This window comes from Gavialis gangeticus, unplaced genomic scaffold (genome assembly GCF_001723915.1).
Source record: "Gavialis gangeticus isolate Ggan-Ray unplaced genomic scaffold, GavGan_comp1, whole genome shotgun sequence".
Taxonomy (NCBI): domain Eukaryota; kingdom Metazoa; phylum Chordata; order Crocodylia; family Gavialidae; genus Gavialis; species Gavialis gangeticus.
The window spans coordinates 31,605,332-31,625,871 of record NW_017729034.1 but is presented as its reverse complement, the minus strand read 5'-3'; the positions used below and the strand labels follow the sequence as shown (position 1 = coordinate 31,625,871).

At 46.8% G+C, this 20,540-nt stretch overlaps 1 protein-coding gene across 4 annotated transcripts in view; it reads right to left on the bottom strand.

Annotated features, from left to right (window-relative positions):
• Window positions 1–20,540, bottom strand: part of XPO5 (exportin 5) — a 49,371-nt gene that overhangs the window by 23,570 nt on the left and 5,261 nt on the right. For 2 of the 4 annotated variants that reach the window (XM_019526960.1, XM_019526957.1), the window contains exons 2-20: window positions 19,828–19,949; window positions 18,206–18,278; window positions 17,237–17,374; window positions 16,940–17,122; window positions 16,122–16,163; window positions 15,187–15,213; window positions 13,950–14,135; window positions 13,234–13,310; window positions 12,633–12,732; window positions 11,113–11,196; window positions 10,529–10,654; window positions 10,193–10,283; window positions 8,539–8,667; window positions 7,354–7,469; window positions 6,230–6,385; window positions 5,798–5,839; window positions 5,085–5,174; window positions 2,596–2,795; window positions 1,122–1,221 (exon numbers count right to left, since the gene is read on the bottom strand). In XM_019526960.1, coding sequence (XP_019382505.1) covers window positions 1,122–1,221; window positions 2,596–2,795; window positions 5,085–5,174; window positions 5,798–5,839; window positions 6,230–6,385; window positions 7,354–7,469; window positions 8,539–8,667; window positions 10,193–10,283; window positions 10,529–10,654; window positions 11,113–11,196; window positions 12,633–12,732; window positions 13,234–13,310; window positions 13,950–14,135; window positions 15,187–15,213; window positions 16,122–16,163; window positions 16,940–17,122; window positions 17,237–17,374; window positions 18,206–18,278; window positions 19,828–19,949 — 2,082 coding nt within the window. The remainder of the gene's footprint in view (window positions 1–1,121; window positions 1,222–2,595; window positions 2,796–5,084; window positions 5,175–5,797; window positions 5,840–6,229; window positions 6,386–7,353; window positions 7,470–8,538; window positions 8,668–10,192; window positions 10,284–10,528; window positions 10,655–11,112; window positions 11,197–12,632; window positions 12,733–13,233; window positions 13,311–13,949; window positions 14,136–15,186; window positions 15,214–16,121; window positions 16,164–16,939; window positions 17,123–17,236; window positions 17,375–18,205; window positions 18,279–19,827; window positions 19,950–20,540) is intronic. The other 2 variants (XM_019526958.1, XM_019526959.1) reach the window with 2 other exon arrangements.

Sequence of the window (20,540 nt, the reverse complement as noted above, 5' to 3'; positions counted from 1 at the left end):
CAGAAGACATGGAAAGAACACTTCTTAGCAATAAGGCTAAAGAGGACCTTGTTACCCATCTTCTCTCCCAGGAACTTTTCACAACAGGATGGCCTGCCACCACTGGTCCAACCCTGTGAGATGCGGCATGCTACTCTGATATCTTCTGAAGTCTGCAATAACCTTTTGTCCCTCTGGCAGAGCTCAGGAACTTCTTATAGGACAAAGTATCAATGCAGAAGATCTTGCAGAGTTCAAGGAACCACATAGGGTACCTTCTAAAAGGAAATGTTTAAGCCATCAGTCTTTCATCTCCATCACGTGACAATTCAACTGAAAGATCCATTTTCATACAATAGTCTAAGTGAGAATTAGCATCAAGCAAAATTCTGAAGTTTGCCTTTTGACATCATCTACAGCCCTAAGGATGGTACCTACCAACCAAATCCTGTCAAGAATGGCACCTACTGCAGCCACTAGATTGTACAAAGCCATGACCCTAATACGTATTTTAGTTAGACCAGGGGCGGGCAATTATTTCAGGTGGAGGGCCACTTACTGAGTTCTGGCAAGCCATCGAGGGTCGTATGACAGGCAGCCAGGGGCAGATAACTATACATTTTCTAAATTTTTTAGGGTTTTGGGCCAGGCCAGATAGAATAGCTTGGTGGACTGCATCTGGCCCATAGGCCACATTTTGCCTATCCCTGAGTTAGACACTGTGCCATATAAAATCACAACTTACAATACTCCATTTCCCCAAACACCAAGCATTAATCTGACAGCACCAGAAAGAACCTGAGCCACACCAAGTATAAAGATTTACGGACCAGGAACAGAGGAAAATTCCATTCTAGAAGAGGTACAGATCATCTCTGGAACCTATGTGGCAGCTAGGGAAGGGTAAAATGGAAAACTCCACCCTGTGGAGCTAGCTCATCTTATATGACCCACAATTGTTTGCTTGAGCTGAAGAGTCTGAAACCATCCTGCAGCACAAACAGGCCGAATCCAACAGAAGGGGGACAGTAGGCCTTGCCCAAGGCCCTGCCCAAGAGGCAGGATAGGTAAGTGCATGTACAATGCAGGGAGGTTATACATCTCTTCCAAGGCCCAAGGCTCCTTAGATAATGGATACTCACTCTGGAGCGGTTCAGACCACTGGGATCTTCCAAGATTGGGTCAGTGATTTTGTTATCAGCACCCACGTATGAGATGAAAGATTCAGGATCTGATAGGACTCTAAGAGGAGAGAGAAACCATAGATTTTTTTCAATGTCAGCAGTCTGGCACCTGCAGTCAACACTCCTTGTGTTCTGGCACAGCTACCCCAATTGACTTGTATTTTGTCATGCCTAGGCAGCCTTGATGTGAACCACAAGCTCACTGTGATAGGATCATAGGCTGGAAGGGACCTTACAAGTTCATCTAGTTCAGCCCCCTTCTCAGAGCATGATCATCCCTGACTAAAGCCATCCCACCCGTGTCTGTTCAACCAGCTCTTGAAAACTTCCAAGGATTGCAATTTCACAACTTCTTTAGGTAGCCTGTTCCAATGCTTGATCACCCTTATAGTCAGAAAGTTCCTCCTAATCTCCAACCTAAATTCCCTCTGTTGTAGCTTGAGACCGTTGCTCCTAGTCCTGTCACCAATGTCCACAGTGAAAAGTCCATCTCCATCCTCTCTATAATCACCCTTCAGACATTTGAAGACTGTTATCAAATGGCAGACACTGCGCAAACAGAATGACAGTCTCTGCCTCAGAGAGTGGACAATCTAAGAAGACAAGAGACAACAGATGGGTACAGAAAGATGGTAAAAAACCAAGAGATGAGGAGACCATAATGGTAAACAGGGCAGGCACTGCTCTTGGCATACCAGTATAATGGCCATCAGGATTTAAGCAGGCATCACAACAAAGGGAAGCTTTGGAAGGAGAACAGCAAATCAGATTCATGGAGAGCTTGCTCAACCAGTTTAACTGATTTAAAGCTAAACTTTAGGTGACCTTGAGCTCCTATGATCAGCTCCTCCATGGTTTTTGATGAAGGTGACCCTCCACATTGTTTATAGAGCCTCAGATCAACCAGCTGGGCTCAGAAGAGGCTGGCGGGACCAACTAGTTTTCTGTATTGTATTCAACTCTGATTTGGCTCAAGATTACAAGAACCAGCCAGCAAACCACTCTACAAATCCCCATCTAGAGCCCTCTCCCTGGGGCCCAGAACCCTTCAGTGCAACGACTGTGGAAGTATTCTGCTTGTCTCAAGTTTCAGCAGTGCTGTTGTTTAGTGCTCTCAGGGGTTATTTTGATCCCCTTTTCCCAGTTGTTTATAGGGTGCTGTAGACCTATGATACCTTCCTGAGCTCTCAGCTCAGACAGACACCCCCAACCAACTCGAGACACTTAGCAGGACCTTGGGTGGTGGCCAAACTTCCTGAGAGCAGAGGGCTTGTGGCAAGCAATCAGTCACTATCCAGGACACAGGTGACCAGGAGACACACGGTTGTCTTCCTTTGGTGTGCACAGTCTCCAGCAGGAGAGATGTGCTACTCCCATCACCTCTGCCTGCCCTTCAGCTCTATCACAGGAACAGTTAATACAGGTCCCGTACCTCTGCATCTCTTCAGAGAGCCATAGGCTGGCTACAGGAGCCATGAGCTCCTCCAGGAAGGCCTTCTGCCGCTCATAATCCTTGAACTGGTTGCTGATGAGGACCAGGGCCTCCATGAGGGCGCACTTCTCCATCTGCGTTAGCAGCAGCTCGTTGGACAGCAGCTGCTTCACGTGGTTATACAGCATCTCAAAATTTGGCTGGAACACACCCACCCAAAACAGGACAGCGTCATGCACATGGTGTGGTGAGGAACCTGACTGGCATTGCTGCACTCATGTTTGGGAAGCCCAGGCAAACCAGAGTGCACTATATTCCCAGAAAACAAAGCAGTGGAAATAGCTGGTGAATGGGGCTGACTGACATGCTTTCTCTCTCAAGAAGAATCCGTCCCCCGCTGTGATCTTCAAGCCTTTTCATAGTTAGTAGGGTCAGAAGGGACCTGAGCAGATCGTCGAGTCCAACCCCCTGCCATGGCAGGAAAGAGTACTGGGGTCAAATGACCCCACCAAGGTGATTGTCAAGCCTTGTCTTAAAGACCCCCCGGTAGGAGCCAGCACCACTTCTCTTGGAAGTTGGTTCCAGATCCTAGCCGCCCTGACCGTGAAGTAGCGCCTCCTGATGTCTAATCCGAATGTACCCTCTGCCAGCTTGTGACCATTATTTCTTGTTACTCCTGGTAGTGCTCGGGGGAACAGGGACTCCCCCAATGCCTGCTGGTCCCCTCTGATAGTTTGTAACAGGCCACTAGATCCCCCCCCAGCCTTCTCTTGCGGAGGCTGAACAGGTTCAGGTCCCATAGTCTCTCCTCGTAGGGCCTGCCCTGCTGCCCCCGATCATGCGAGTGGCCCTCCTCTGGACCCTCTCCATGTTGTCCACATCCCTCTTGAAGTGCGGTGCCCAGAACTGGACACAGTACTCCAGCTGCAGCCTGACCAGTGCTGCATAGAGGGAGAGGATCACCTCCTTGGACCTGCCTGAGATGCATCTGTGGATGCATGACAAGGTGTGATTGGCCTTCCTGACTGCATCCCCACACTGCCAGCCCATGTTCACCTTGGCATCAATGATGACTCCAAGATCCTTTTCTGCCTCTACACTGATGAGAAGGGAGTTCCCCAGCCTGTAGGTTCTTCCTCCCCAGGTGCATGACCTTGCACTTGTCGGTGTTGAATCCTATCCTATTCTCATTTGCCCACCCCTGTAACCTGTCTAGGTCTGATTGTAGCCTATTCCATCCTTCTACCGTGCCCACTTCCCCCCACATCTTAGTGTCATCAGCAAATTTGAACAGGGTGCTTTTTACCCCCTTGTCCAAGTCACTGATGAAGATGTTGAAAAGTGCGGGCCGGAGGACCGAGCCCTGGGGGACCCCACTGCCCACATCCCTCCAGGCCGAAAATGACCCATCCACTACCACTCTCTGGGTGCAGCCCTCCAGCCAGTCGGTGACCCATTTGACTGTGTACAACTTGTTCTACTCTATCCATCCATTACTCCCTTTCACGCTCAAATCTCCCTGGGATCTCTGTTGCCTGCAACCCCTCTCATAATGGTAGTTTGGATCTGGATCAGTGCCATTGGCATCTCCCTACTCCCTGACCTGACCACTTATAGCCAAGGCAGCACATTCTATATCCCACATGACTGGCAAAGAAACAAGCTGGTTTAGGACTCTCAAACGTCAGACCTTAGGATATTTCCATCATGGGAGCCTAACAGAAACATCCCGATGATCCAAGCAAATGGTGTCTCTGTATGTGCAGTTTTTCTCTTCACTAATTGGCCAGGTGTACCTGGCAGCTCTGCATAAGTGCCAGGGAACACTCATGGATAGGTAGTGCCAAAACCCCTCTGTCTTAGAAGTGATGATGACGGCCAAAATGTTACACAGCCCCAACTAGCACGTTCAAAGGAGCAGCTTGTGTTCTCCCACAACAGGGAGATTAACCTATAACCACAGAGCAACTGAGAGCTGCTGTGATCCCAACAAATGAAGGAACCTCAAAGGGGTGGGGAATACCAGGCAGATCACTACAGGTTTCCAAAGTTCGAAGTCAACAACAGCACTTGAATTACAGCTCCCACAGTCACAAAGCAATCCAGGCAGCAGCACTACTGGAGCCACAAGCCCAGACCTGCCAGCAGCGTGTGGTCTCTAGAAAAAACTGACTCTGGTAGGTTCAAAGAGAAAGAGCAGCTAATATTCCTTTGTAAACTCCCTGAACTGGTCCAGAAGGGAAATACCACTGCCTCTGCTCCAGACCACTTCTGCTGCCGTATCAGCTAAGGAGCCAATAGGGACAGTTGATCAGTACAAAAATTAAAATATAGCCACTGTGCCTATTAAGCTGTTGTAGGCTTGACTTCCTCCTGCCCCTGCCCCTTCAGCTATTACTCATTATCTTACAATTGAACTCCCCATAGAACCTGGGCATGCAAATGAAGGTCAGGTGGCAGGTCCCTAGAATAACCTTTCATGTACATACCAGGACAAGCTGAGGGTAGTCCCGACACATCTTGATGATCGAGGAGCATGCGTGTCTTCTCACATTCTTTACTGCACGAGTTCTTGGGGCCTGGACAGATATAACAATATTCAAGAGACCTGGAATCCAGCTAGAGCCAATGGTCTACAAAATCTACACAACACTCTGTGCTGCAGAGCTAAGGGAAACAGACACTGGCACATGTGCATTCCTAGGGATCAATTAACTGCAGCTTATCCCCCAAGGGGTTACAGCTAGTTTGAGCAGTGCCCCAACCCAGACAAGCTGTCTTCTAGTTCTGTTTCAGGGACACAAACATGCTTGATCTTATTTGTAAACAGGTTCCCAACATGCATCTTGGGCTAGCACATGAATCACAGCCACATGCTTGCTAACCATTGAAAGATGTCTGTCTACCAGATGAAATTCAATCCCTAGAGGTCTAGCATAAGACTAGGAACTAAGTGGTTTTGTTCTGGACTTCTTCATGAGGTTGAATTTCAACCTACACACCTCCCAAGCTTCCATCAGCCCAGGCATATTAGGCAAGACAACAAAGAGGAGACAGCTCTTTAGGTTATTTTCCCCTTTCCAAGAACAGACCTACAAACATGAATCTTGTTGTAGTGTTATGTCCTACCCCATTTTAGGCATTGATGGACCCTCACACAGAGTGCACATGATATGAACATAGTGGGATAGTAAGGACTCACCTTACTTTCTTCTATAACTTCAAAGGTCACCGAGGCAAAGAGCTGAGGGACAAAGGGAAAAATGAAATCAATCCTTACATCTGGAATTCACTCCTGTACCTGGGGATAATACACTAATCACCAAGTCAATGGGAGCTCTCATTTTAAGCAAAACAATGAATTCTCACTATGAGGAGGTCTTTAGCAATGCTAAGGCACTCTGGCCAGAGGCTCTCATTCAATAGTTGAAGTCCAGGGCTGGGAATCAAATCTGGGTTTTCTGACATTGCAACAGGCTCTATCAGTTTTTCCACCTCTAACAAGAAGAATTATTCCTTTCTCAGAGGAATGTCATGAGGAAGACGTGTGAATGAAAAACAATGCAAGGGTTACATGGTACTACTGCTCCACCTACAGAGTAACTGATCAAGGGGTAGGCTAGATGGTGCCAACCTTGGAGAGGACTTGTGGCAGGTACTCTGGCCTGTAGGTGACAAAGGGGAAAAGTGCAGAGACGTTGGTAAGAACACAGGACAGAATGAGGGGGTCCTTTGTTTCAAAGTTCAGGACAAGCTGCAGCAGCTCTATGCCCTCATTTACTGGAATTGCCTGTGAGGAGAAATAAGGGGAGGGGGGAGAAAGAGAGCAATGGTCAGAATTCCAGCACACAGCAAACACTCCAATGTCTCCACCAAGGAGTCTGTGTGTTGACTGACACCTGTGGGTGAAGTTGTCCATTTTCAAACTAGGCAAGACAACTGGTACAAAGGCATGTGTTAATTTATATATATTTGATGGGAAACTGCTGTTGAAAGATAGAAGATGGCATCACTATGTCTACAGTGGTCTTGAGATGTCAACTTGAAATACTTACTATTACTTCCTTTCCAGGGCATCAAAACTCCTCTCTTTTTCCCTAGCTCTCTTTTTTGCCTCCTGTCTAATATATTTTCTGGTTTAAGCCATTTTTTCTTGCCACATTTTGCTGTGACCAGAACAAGCAGCTAAAATAACAAACAACCTAATCCCAGATAAAAGCCAGTTTCAAAGGTTACTAATGATTACTGCCTGTGATTTTTCAGTAACTGGCTTGCTAACAACAGAGAAGGAAACTACATTTTCCTTGCTGTTTGCTGTGCACTTGCCCCGTGTTGTGCATATATAAACCTTTCTCGTTTAGTCACAAAAAACCCCACAGGATGCCATTTTAACAAACTGTGAAAGGTGCCATATAAAATACACTTGCTTTCCTGACAGGACAGACTGTTGTGACTATACCATCCTAGGGCTCTAGTCTCTGCACCAATTCCTTTCAGAACACTGCATCTAGGTACAGGACATTTTTCTGACAGTGGAATATTTCAGTGGGACTGGCTTTACCATCCTAATAGATCATCCTCCCTACACACACAGATAGCAACTGAGACCTCTCCTAACAGAGTTCAGGATTCAGCACTGATGTATATTGTGGTTACAAGCCAGCATTTTTGCTTCATGCTGTTTGAAGAGCAATGCAGCTGGGAAACACCCACCTCAAACCAAGACAGTCCCTGGAAATAGGTTAGAGAAGTACTTACTTCCTTATCCAGTGTTCGAAACATCTGGCTGATGACACTCTCTGAGAAGAAGGTCATAGCATCCCACTGCACAAAGGAAGGTGAGAAGATGGAACAGAGACCTTCCCCTGTCTTAGCTACAAGAGAGGGAAAAAAAGACTATGTGAACTGCCATGGCCCTAGGATCACCTACCTTTTCCTTCATCCCTCGAGCATGCTGGTAGCCTGTGGATTCTCTGCAAAATCCTACACTGGATGATTTTACCCACTCCATTAACATGCACTTCAGTCTCTTCCTTCTGCAATCTTTTCCATCAGAAAGATTCATGGTTAGAGAACCCCCACGGTGTCAAATGATGCTTGAAGGCTATCACTTTCATTATTCAAGGAACAATTCAGCTCCTGAGTCACAAATACCGTTCTGGAGATATAGAGAGGAATTGATTCCAACAACCCAGAACTGAGTGGAAAAGAAAGGGATGGGTTGAATGCCCAGCGTTCTCAGAGAATCACAGGAAGTCAGGGTCGAAAGGGACCTCAGGAGGTTATGTAGTCCAACCCCCTGCTCAAAGCAGGACCATCCCCAACTAGATCATTCCAGCCAGGCCTTTGTCAAGCCAAGCCTTAAAAACGTGCAAGGATGGAGATTCCACCGCTTACATAGATAACCTGTTCCAGTGCTTCACCACCCTCCTAGCGAGAAAGTTTTTCCTAATATCCAACCTAAACCTTCCTTGCTGCAACTTGAGACCACTGCTTCTTGTGTCAGTGGCACCTGGGACAGTACTAACCACAATGGGACTTGGAAAGCAGCAAATGGCCTGCTGGAGGAAAAGTGATTGGACAAAGTCCTTTGTAAGCCAGGGAAGGTAGAATTTCTCTGGATGGGGATAGCCTGGATTTTACAGAAATGATAGACCCAACCAATTCTGGCCTTTTTGTTTGAAATTGCTTTTGTTTGAAACAGCTGCTTTTAAAGATACAAACCAGAACTCGGATAGGCAGGAGTCTTCCTTTCAGCCAAAGGCTCTGTGGTAGGGTGTGCATAAGTAGGCTACCAAGGATTTGCCTGCAGAGACCTAGGGAAGTCTGACCTGAAAGCCAGGTCACTTTTAAGAGGCTTAAAAGATACCCACAAAAGTTTGTTCTGGTCTCTAATAGGAGCCCAAGCTCCTTGCCTTTCCTGCCCTGCTTCAGGCAACTTACAGTTCATGGCTCCAATATCGACAGGTGATGACAACTGGTACTTCAGCCACTCCCCAGCCATCTGAAAGCCAGTCTTTGGGTCCAAACGACATGCCATCCTCATCACCTCTCCCTGCTGTGCTCGGAAAGCTGCCACAGGAAATGGACAAAAAGAGGTAGGTTTAGATATTGGAAAGATGAGGTAGACGCCATTTGCAATGTTGGGGACATTTGTGGCAACTGCTTAGGCAGTGGTGCTCTGCAGAGTGAGCTCAGCACATTTAAATCCTATGACCCCAGCTGACTTCCTGCCCTTTGGGCGGGGGACTGAACTCAATGATCTTCTGAGGTCCCTTCCAGCCCTAATGTCTATGAAATCTATGAAATTAATTACAAATTGCATTCTTTAAAAAGTAAATTATAACAACATATGCTAAGGCCTGCATTTAATATAATCTGTTAAATTTATTTTAATTATAAATATTGTAAGAGAATATCTTTGCTGCCAAAGTTTTAAAGCAATTCAGACCACTGCACTGGAAATCACTGGCTAAAAATACAGAATTGGAATTTTCTGGATCCCAAGTTTTACAACAGTAACCTCTTCACAGCTTCAGAGAGAACATTTTCTCTTCACTTCAGTTCCCCCCAGATTAGCTCCAGTGACTCACTGAAAAGCTGAGAAACTGATGGGGAACTGAAGAAGCAGGAATGCTTATTTTCCTCTTACAAACAATATCTAAGAACTAGGCAACGGAAGATAAGTTAAGTTATCTTGTATACAAAACTGAAGGACATTAAAAAGAGCCAGCTCAATTCACTAAGTACTGACAATGCTTTCATTGTTGTTTCAGTAAATTTAACCAAAATATGTTTTGCCTTTAATACTGAGGATATTTTATGTAATTAATAAACAATCTAAAATGCTGTTTTTGTGCAAGTGCTTCCCAATTTCTATCCAAAGGGACCCTGACATGAATCACATGTAAAGACAGAACTCCAGTGCTTGGCCCTCTTTTTTTAAACCTTTGTTTCCAGGCCCAGCTCCTGATCTTGTGCTAGGTATAACTGGTTTCATTCCAAGTTAATTCCCCAGTTGACTCCGAGGTAGCTATTTCTTTACACCAGTGACTCTCTACCATTTGAGATCAAGGCTCCCCTGCAAAAATGTTAGCTTTAATTTTTTCTCATTTTTTTGAGTACAGAAAAATACTCGAGCAATTCTTCAGCTGCAAAGAACTCAAAGACCACAACAGGGCAGAATGGTTTTAATGCTACAGATTTCTGTTTGAAACTATTTATCCTGTGAATCACGTTTGCACACCTAACAGTGGTAACACTGCATGGTGCCCTTGAAAGGATGTAAAGGTACCCCAGGATGCCACAACACACTGGTGGAGAATCACTGCCTGACACAGCAGGTGGTGAAGGCTCTGCAGAGGCTGTTGTTTTGGGCTCCACTTGCTGGTCAAGAGCTTAAATGCATGAAAAATGCCAAAAAGTTCACCAGACGCAAAGCACAAAGATAAGCTGGGACAATGTGAACAAGTATATCCCACTGCTGAGCTGGTATATGGGGCCCTAGCTAGTAGCTTGGCAAGAACGAGGGAAGGCTGCAAGCCTTGGACAGAGGCAACACAACTAGCCCAGAGGCTCCCAGGCAAGAGTGACTTACAGTTGAAGAAGGCATTGAAGTCTTCATCGCTGTCAAAGTCAAAGCGAGAGTATTCACAACTGGGGCTGTCTGTTTTGGAGGGAAAGCCCACCTGGAAATACAAGGGACAAGGTGAAGGAGGGGATGAAACCATCCATGTCAGCTGAGAGCTAGCTCCAAGGAGGCTCAGACTAAGGTCACAAACTAGACAGTAGCAATTTTCAGGAGATCTGCACAGCAGCTTGGAGGTGACTCTCCCTACAGCCACATCAACTACCCAGCTTCTCTACTGTTACAGCTGTATAACGTTAATAGAGCCACCTGCTCAACATCCAGCAGGTCAGAGATCCCCCATACCTTTACTAGGTTAGTCATAGATGCTCTCAGATACTTTGGGATCATAGCCAATAGCAGAGGGTCACGAGACAGGACATCATGCCGGAAGAGGGCTCCCCAGGTGATCTGGGTGGAGGAGCGCAGGAACTGAGAAAACATGAAGAAAAACAAAGATTTCAACAGGGCAAGGATTTCTTAGCACAAAAGGTTCAGGCTTCTGCACCAGAGGGCAAACACAATTTACACATCAACACCCTAGTAAGGCCATGCACTTTCCCAGGCTCACCTGAAACCTCCAAGCTAAACCAGACTTAAATAAGACTCTCCAGAAAGCAAATACCAGCCTCTCAGTCTCAGGGGCTTCACTGACAATATGTCAGCCATACTGAATTGGATTTTTTGGGATGCTGAAGGGCAGAGCAGCAGAGGTGTTGCTTCTTCCCATATTGTCAGAAAAGGAAACAGAGCGGCTAGAAAATGGTGTCTGGCTCTCGAGTATGCAATAGACATGAGCAAAGATTCCTTCAGGGGGAGAAGTTATGCAGCCACCTACATGGGTAGCTTAACTATATACATGCTGCAGAGATTCTCTGTCCTTTACATACCTGACTGGGATGGGTTGTGAAAGCTAAAAACGAATCAAGATATTTTCCAAAATTTGCTGGTGTTTCCACATCAGAATCAGAGCCCTTTTAAGAGAAAGAGAAGTAATTTCAGACAAAACACTTTAGAGTCAGAGCAGGAGGAGATGGGACACAAGTGGCAGTGTTATTATACAACAAGGATGCAGCATCTTGGGGGGGCTGGGAAGCCACAGCAGAATGACTATGTTCTGAAACTGTCGCTGCTCAAAGGGCAGCTAGTTCCACTAGGTTGTCTTGGAGAAGCTGAAGGAGTCGGCATCCACATTTGAGAGGAAAGGATAGGCTCTGAGCCTGTTGGAGGCCATTTTAACTAAGCCACAACACCCCAGGTAACCAGGTCACTGCTGGGCCAGGACTCCCTGACCACCACAGAAATGGTGGGAAAAGAAAGCCTGGGTGGTAGCAGTTCTTAACAAAACTGGCAGAATTTCACATGCAGGTTCACTGACCAGAGTTCAGTGTCATTTTCCCAGGTCACCACACCCCCATTTCTGAGAAGTCCAAAATATGTGTTTAGAGCAACTGTGTGCTCAAAATGAAACCTTCTTTTCAAGGTGCTGCTTCTCTGCACTGCCTGTACCCTGACCTGATGCTGTCTTAAGCACTCCCTTCTCTGGAGCTCTTCTTGTCACTACTACCATAGCAGCAGACTCTTCCCTGGTGTTCCTTCACCTCCCTTGAGGGGAGGCAAGAGAAGAACTTAAATTAAAGAGGCCCCCGAGATCCCTAATGCTCACAGCAGTCTTTATGAAGAATTAAAAGGGAAAGCTATCCTCTCCACTCTGACAGCAAACAAAATGAACCTCATCTGAGGTAACAGATTACCTGCACCTGTTTCTCAAAGGGGTTGTTTTCTTTTTCTGCAAGAATGTACTGTCACACCATTTCTTTGCAGCCAGCTGCCCTTGTTTTTCCACAAACAGAATCTGCCAACAAGTCTGCCTCCCTTACTACATAAACAGCTCCTAACACATCCTGGACTTGGTGCAGCCAGTGAAAGCTCCAAAGTTTTAATGTACACTAACAGTGGATATGAACACCAAGAAGAGAAAATAACTATTTAAATTAAAGGGCATAAAAGCAAATGTGAATAAACTAGCTATGAATAAATTTAGGCTGGAAGTCAGAATAGGTTTTCTTACAGCAGGAGCAGGAGGGACAAGAACTAACTAGTTTTAAAAGTCAGCTGGAGCAGTGTATAAAGAAGATTATATGATGCATTTTCCCACAACAACAAGAGACCAAGCTTGATGATCCAACAGGTCTTCTACGTCCCACGTTCCTAGAGTGCTGACAGGACACAGCCCCCAGGTTACACTTCAAAGTGAAGGTTTTCTTTCACCAATGTTAGAGGAAAAAATCCAAAACCAGCCAACATCAATGGTGCAAAACTAGGAATGTGGCATACATATCTAAAGCCAATCAATCCTCATGGAAGACAGCCCTCTCAAGACCATTTCTGGCATGTTTAGGGAACTTACTAATAATGCGCACAGCTGGCTGCCCAAAGCACACAAAACTTGGCAAAGTCTCTTCAAGAAGACATAGTGCTTCTCTACTAGGCCTTCTCCATCTGCTGTCCTGGGATGAAAAGGAAGGGAAAGGGCAGGTCAGAGTTAAACACAAAGCAGATGACACAGGAAAACTGTCAGGACAGTGAGATGTCAATGTGACGGTTTCTTTTACCACTACTGAAGTTCTTGGTAGCATGGGTCAAATAAAAATTTAGAAGTATTTCTAGTCTATATCTTTTGGACTTTACAAATATTTTCTGATCAAATCTCAGCCTGAAAGAGAAGGCTTTTAAAAACCAGATGTTATGCAGAGCAGCTACTTCTTAAACTATGAACTTAAGACAATAGCTAGCTTTTCAAGGAGTAATGGTTTAAAGGGCAGCACTCTGTGCGTAGGAAGCTGAGAATTCCACCCCCACTCCAAGTTGGAGACAGGTGTTGGCTGAGGCTACATCTAGCTTTAAGTTTTAAAAGCTGGGGATGAAAGTAATTAATGCAGATCAGAAACAGCCATTTGTTGTCTGAAGACCATAACATGCCTTCACAGCAGCAGCAAGACAGTACTTACTGAGCAGCGGACAGTATGTAGTGCATGGCAACATCTCCAAACAAAACCATCAGGGGCTTCCGATCCTCCAGTTTCCCCTAGGCATAAAGAAGCATAAACACCCAGGTCACAAGAGATGACTGCAGTACTTCCTGCTAGCCAAGTCACTAGCCATGCTGCAATTTGGAGCCTTGCATTCCCCCCAGATGTGAAGTAAAAACTGTAGTAAGAAACTTAAGGAACGCTGACATAAAGGTACACTATTCTAAACATCACTACATGGGAGCCTTAAACTGAGACAACCTGGGCCCTTGTGTGCATTTTCCTTCTTAGGCTGCACATTGGCTTGTCACTGAAGGGCAGGTGATGAATAGCCGGGCTGTAGGATTGACTGCAAGTACTGGGCTCATGATGCTGTACATCAGAAATCCTGCTATTAAAGCTGGATGGCAACACCTCAATGCTCTGCAGAGGCAGACATAATACTACTCACTCAAGCAAGTTTTTCCAACTTCAAAGGAGATGGGGCACAGAGATAACTGGGCCAGGGTGAGTTCCAGCCACTGCTCTGCACACCCTCATGGTGTGATATTCACCTTATCATCACCCAGGCTCCTGGGCAGCTGGAGGGAGGGTAGCTTCAGTCAACAAAGGAATGAGATTTCCATTCCTCAATCTGAAGAAATAAGCAACAGCTCAAAGGACAGAGTCAGAGAAACTCCTGAGGATGAACTCACCTTCCTGCTGACAGCAATCAGGAGACACTCTGCTGCTCCAATTTGGAGCTCAGGCTCGTTCAGAAGCAGGCACAACATTTCTAAGAGCTTGCAGTTATCTGCTGTGATGTGGCTCATCGCCACCCAATCTATGTAGCCTGCCAGAGTGTTAAGGGCTGCTATCCCCACACGGCAGTTTGCTTGGGCCTGTGGACAGACAGTGAGGAAGAGGTCAGAGTCAGAACCATTTTTCCACATAAAACCAAACTCACAGCAAAACTTATGGACAGAACAATATCTCAATCACAGCTGGCTGCTTCAGAGGATAAACAACATGGACAACTTTCTGAAGCACGTTTCTCAAGGGAAGAAACTGAAGTGGGTGCAGTTAGGGCAGGGGTGGGCAAATGGTGGATCCAGCCAGTGGCTGGACTCCATTTCCCAGCAGCCCCTGCCAGGATGTGCAGAAAGCAGATTGCAGTTGTGCCCTGAATCCGAACTGTACAGTCACTGCAGGAAGATCCCAGTCCTAACCTCGGAGCAGATTCCTGCCCAGCCACGCACCCTGCTCGCACTGCTAAGGCTGGTCTGAATGGAAACCCTGACCCTGTACTGTCATAGCCCTGCTGCTGCTGGGGTCTCCACAGAAACTGGCTGCAGAGCCAGCAGGGGCTGCTGGAACATGGAGTCTGCTGTGGGCCTGATCCAGCATGTGGGCTGGACTTTGTCTTCCCCTGAGCTAGGAGAAGTAAAGCACAAACCTCAGGCAAAAAACAGCAAATCCATGCTCTACCAGTTCTGGCCCCTACCAGTTCTCTTCCAAAAGGGCAGACAGCTTAAAGGGGAGAGCTTCCCCAAGTACTGTATTTTGCTGGATAGAACATGCCTTCTTCTACCCTGAAAAAAACAGCTGCTGGAAACTGAAAGGCAAGGAACACAGTAAGAGCAGTTTCTGCTGCTTACAGGGCAAAAGCAAAGTCTGCACGGACCAAGAGGGAACAGAATAATGAGCAGGTTCACTCCCTAGCAGCTGCTACTCAGTTACTACAAGGGAAGATCTTTTTTCTTCATTCTGCCTTTGGGAAAAAGGGGTGTATCTTGTTCCAGGGTGCATTCTATATGAGAAAAATACAGTAATTAAAGGATGAGTTAACAGCAACTCTGTGTCTGGTATTAGCCTGCAGTATGGGAACGTTGGGTCTGGTTTTCAGTAGCCTTGGTCTTGGGGACAGCTATATCGGCCCTGCCTTATACTCACCTTTGGTTCCTGAGTCAGGTCAGTCTTCTGGAAAAGAGAACAAGAGACAGTAAGTGATTGTCAGAGTGCGCTTCTCCCAGCCACTGCTGGGCAAGCCCTGGCTCATTCGAGGACACAGCCAGGAGAAGCCTCAATAAACAGCTGCCCAGTGAAAGAGGCTACAACACGCTTTCCAGCTCAGGACATGGCCGTAGCCACCACAGCTATTTCCACAACCCGCTGATAGGTAGAGAGACAGGACTTTCCACAGCAAGTTTAGCCACAGTTTCTCTCTCATCTGAAAGAAGACATTCCAGTCAGCAGGTTCCAGGCAGAAGAGGGTGAGAGGAAGGCAGGAGATGGGAAGGTGTTCTTGAGCTTCCTGGAAACTTCCAGGGAAAAAGATGTCTTTGCCCTTCTAGAGCATGTTGCATCCAATTCCTACAAGCTCCAGGAGATGCTGGTGGCCTCATTTTAGCGAAACTACTGCTTGGAAAGGTGAAGTGACTTACCGAAGGGAACAAGGCAAGCCAGGGGTAGAGCCAGGAATGGAACCCCAGAGTCCTGCTTCCCAGCTCCTACCGCTTAACAGCAGCTAGTGCACTTTTGGGGACATATCAGCACCTAAATATAGCAACAGCAGAGTCTGACCTGGGCAGACCCTCAGTTTCCCTGAATGCAAGGATGCTGCAAGCATATCTTTCTGCTGCAAGGTTTGGATTTGGAAACTCAATTCTGTCAACACAGATCGTGTAATGATTTAAATCACCCTGGTTACTGCCCCAAATGCCTCTGCAGACCCACCACGTTGGAGCTGCATATCTTAAAGCACCATGGATTATAAGCTTTGGGGGGCTATATGTTACCTCCCCCACAACCTTAATGTGCAGATGAGCAGCTGAATGCCCAACCCTCAGAATTCACCCTGCGCACAAACAGCTCAAAGATCTGCTAACCTGTGGAATGGCGAGGGCGTCTTGTTCCTGGGGTGCTCCAACCTTGCCAATCAGAAAGATGCCACTGTTAGCAGAAGCAGCCACACTTCAGAGCCTCAGCATTGCAATTCCAACCTCCCCTGGACACGCATTCCAACTGCTCTACGAAACTCACCATGGCTCCCCACCCACCACCTCTTGCAGCCAGAAATTGCACAAAAATCTACCGTGGCTCTGTGGAAGGATCTGTCTGGCCAGTGAATGTGCCACAGGAAACAGGGTAGAGATGTCCCTCTCTACAGATAGGACACAATCTTCGCTACTGACCACCACCCCTCCCCCTAGCCTTGTGTGTTAAATGCAGCTCGATTTTAATGGATTGAAAAGAGGGAACATAAAGTGCATATGAGAAGCATACATCTGGGTTAGTCATAGCTGTGTGCCTTGCCTTGCCAAACCCACTTCACCCTCACTGGATCAGGTCACCAAAGTCCATTGGGGAAGAATCTCCAGTACTACAGGTATTGAGCAATGTGCATATATCTGGCCTAATAAAGTCCAGCTGAGATGAGGGGTGTCTGCAAGAGGAAGGTAGCAGCACCTTTAGGCATTTCTTGGTAGCCAGGAGTTTGTGAATTGACAAGTAAGAGAAAACAGCTGAACAAACCAAGGTACAACTCATGATGCACTTGGCAAGTGAATGCCTCTGGGTAGATCTACACAGCAAATGAAAGACAGGAGGGCAGCACAGGACCCTCTTGCCTCTCAAAAAGCTGTGATTCAGTCCAATGCCCTGAGGTCTCCAAGGCTGACTGGACTACAGGGAAGGAGATTCTTACCATGCGCCTGTATTTGTTGACATTCTGCTGTAGGGTGGTGAGCAGGAAGCTGAAGATCTTCTCCATGTTCTGGGTGAGGGTTTGCTGGATGTCCCGTCGCCGCTGGGTAGGCAGTGTTTGGAAAGTCACCACATCCTCTGCCAGACGTAAGAGGATGAACATCACCAGTTCTGTCTGTGTCTCCTGATGTCCCAAGAAGAAACATATCCAATGAGCCCTTACATGACATCAGACCTTTCTACTAACTAGCCCCCCTGGAAAAACAGGACAAATAGGACTGACAGGTGTGCTTCATACCCCTTGTTTGGAGAGCGTGTCCAACTCCTTCAGCATATCGGGCCAGTGCTGAGGCCATTCACGCTTGATCATCTCCACCACAATGCGGGACAGAACATCCTTAATGTGGCTTTCCTCCTCCAAAATACTCTGGGTTCCCTGTGAGAGAAAGAGGACCAGTCATATATGAAGGGGGCCAACTGCCCCCAGCACATTCAATAGTCAGACCCTGAAAGAATCCTGGTAGTTGACACACTGCACACTACAAAAAAACACCCTCACAAATACATCCTCGTCCCAGCTGCCTCAGCTGAAACAGCTTTCCTGTAGTACTTGGCAGAACCAACTTATGGAGACCATTACTCCCAGGAGACAGAGTGAGGAAGGGGAGAAAAGATCAACTCAGAAGCCTCCTCTTGTGCCATAGTAAGAGGAGGTCATGAAAGCAACAGTGAGCTTTCTGGGTTTAATCCACCAGCCACCAGTGTATGTCAATGTATGACCTACAATGTCAACCAAAAGGTACTCCCTTTAAGAGTCAAGAACTTGGATTAGGCATTTCGTCTGGCTTTCATGCCAAGAGCAGCAGAATTCTCTCATCCCAGAGCTGCATTTCAGAACAGGAAGCACCTTAGTAAAGTCCAGATTCTTTCCACCCCACTCTCTTGTTCATACACAGAAGCAGTCCTCTCTCCTTTACTAACTCTTCCAACAAAGACCTGCAACAACACTTTATAAATATGAAGCAGGGCTACATTTAGATCCCTGTGTGTGAGGCGTTTGGTTTATCCTAGAGGTAAGAAGACTAAGGCACGGGGAGAAACAGCATCTCCTGCAGGGCCACAAAGCAAGTAAATGGTAAACCCAGAATAGTAAAGATTCTTTTGTGCTCTAAACCAAAACCATCCCTTTTGCCTCACTTCCATTAGCCACCTCCAAAAAGAGGAAGAGCCCCCATGGTGGTTTGGCCTGGAGACAGCCAGTACTTACATTGGAGATGAGCCCCATGACATTGTTCTTCAAATAAACTTTCTCAAGACGAGGCATGTTGTTCCAGCGGAACCTGCCAAAGAACACACATAGCGGACACCAAGTGAACACATTCATAGAAACCAATTTGTTTCTTAGGATATAAATATGACAATTGGAACAGTATCAGAAAATATGGATATGAGCTGCTAGGATGCAACCGCTATACCCGTCTCATTCTGTAACAATACAACTGTGGCAAAACCACTCCAAAACCACTCTGCTTCACTCAGGATCCAAGTTAGGGCAACTTAGCTCACCTGCATCACTGCAGTATGGGTCAGCAATCTATAGCTTGTGGTTCAAATTTGGCTTGCAGGTGTGGGGCTTCGCAGTATGGAGAAGCGGCAGCAACCAGGTTCTGGTGCCTGCCCACCTGCCTCTGACCCAAGCTGGATCATTCCAGCCCACAGCCTGAGTAGGCTGCCAGCTGCTGTGCTACAGGATTCTTCAGGCTTAACAATTACAGTGTACTAGCTGCTGTGCACTCCAGAACAGCCACAGCCCACTGCCTCTTCTAAAGCAGCTAAAACATACATGTGTCTTTAGTGAACTTTCAGCCCTTTGCCCAAGCTAGGCAGGCTGAGGCTGTACAGTTCACTGCCCTGCCAGCACCCCATTCCTTACTGAAAAAAACCAAGCCACATCATGGGTTAGAGTTAAAATTACCCAGTTAATGCATTCATATGCCTGCTGCCAGCACAGTTCAGGGAGGGTCCATCTGCATGTGTGCTTTCCTGCAGAGTGAACTAATTAGCTGCACAGTAACGCATTACCACCTACATACGCACCAGTATTAGGGCACAGTAAACTAATTAACTGTGGTACAGTCAGGCACAGTACTATCTTACAGCAAGAACATTTACTGCACTGAAACACACATATAGATGGCAACTGGGTGCGGGCCAGACTCCTGCTTAGCACTTACTCACATGGCTCCACAGGGTCAGCAGAGTTGCACCCTAGCCCCAGCCAGCCCCTCTGCTGCTACTCCAGTGACCCCTGCCAGCCCAGGCCTGCTCCACCCTGACTTGAATTGCTGCCGTCCCAGGTGCATATGCAGATGCTGTGCCCAGGAGAAGTTTACTTGGACTCAAACAGCTCTGAAGTTTATTGATTTGCCTTAATTTCATGTGTAGATGCACCTGGAGTGAGCAGGATTTACTGGTAATGACAGGACATGGAGTTCTGAGTTTACAGAGATAACACCCTGCCAATCCCTAACATGGTCTGCCTGAAATCGTAGTTTCATAGTTGGTAGGGTCGGAAGGGACCTGAGCAGATCAACAAGTCTGACTGCCTGCCACGGGCAGGAATGTGCTTTATAAACACCAATGAAATAACCTCCACATTCCTTCTGAACAGTATTTACTACTATCCCTCTTTTACAAATGTGGAGAGAAGCACAGGGAGGGACAGGGATTTGTCTCCTTATGTCACACAGCAGTGGTGTTGGAGCCAAGACCCAGAACCCCAAACCCACAGTCTCCTGCTATCACCAACAGATTTCTGGAAATATTAAACGGGCAATTATGTTCTTTTCCTCTGCAAAGTCCCCAACATCTGAAAGGAGAACCCCTTACTTGACCACGTGCTCCAAGATCTGAAGACCAAAGTGCCTGACAATGGCCGTTTGCGTTTTCTCCGCCAGCTTTAGCCCACACGGGACGCAGATGGGACACTTCTCCTTAAACTCCTCGCAGAACTGGGAAAGAACAAGAAAAACATTGAGTATAAAATTACCAAGCATCAACCCAGAGGAGGAACAGAAAAGTGAAACAGGCAAATTTCACACAAAAAGTCCCCATGCCTTCAAAATTCCCTACTCTGTATATGGGGAGGGAGGAGAGGGGAATTTTCCTAGAGAAGCAGGGGGAGGCTGAACCAACCACACCTGCGGGTGCTAAGCTATCCCCTACTACAGCAGACTCAAGGCCCTCTTGGAAAATGCCAGCTTTTAGTTTTCACTTATTTTTTTAACTACATAAAAATATTAAAGCAGTTCTTCTGCTGCAAAGAACTCAGAAAGATCCCAACAGGGCAGTGTGGTTTTAACACTACGGATTCTGGTTTCAAATCTCTGGGTTTATCTTGTGAATTGAGTTTGCGCACGTCAGTGTTGACACCGCATGGCGTTCTACAGCATCCTGAAAAGGACCTTGAGGGACTTGGGATGCGGCAGCACCCAGGTTGAGAATCACTGTCCTACTGTTTTACACCCTTCCCAGGCATGTTCTGAGCCTGCAGGCAGTTTCAGGTGACTTGACCAGAGCTCAGTGCCTCCTAACTCACAGAG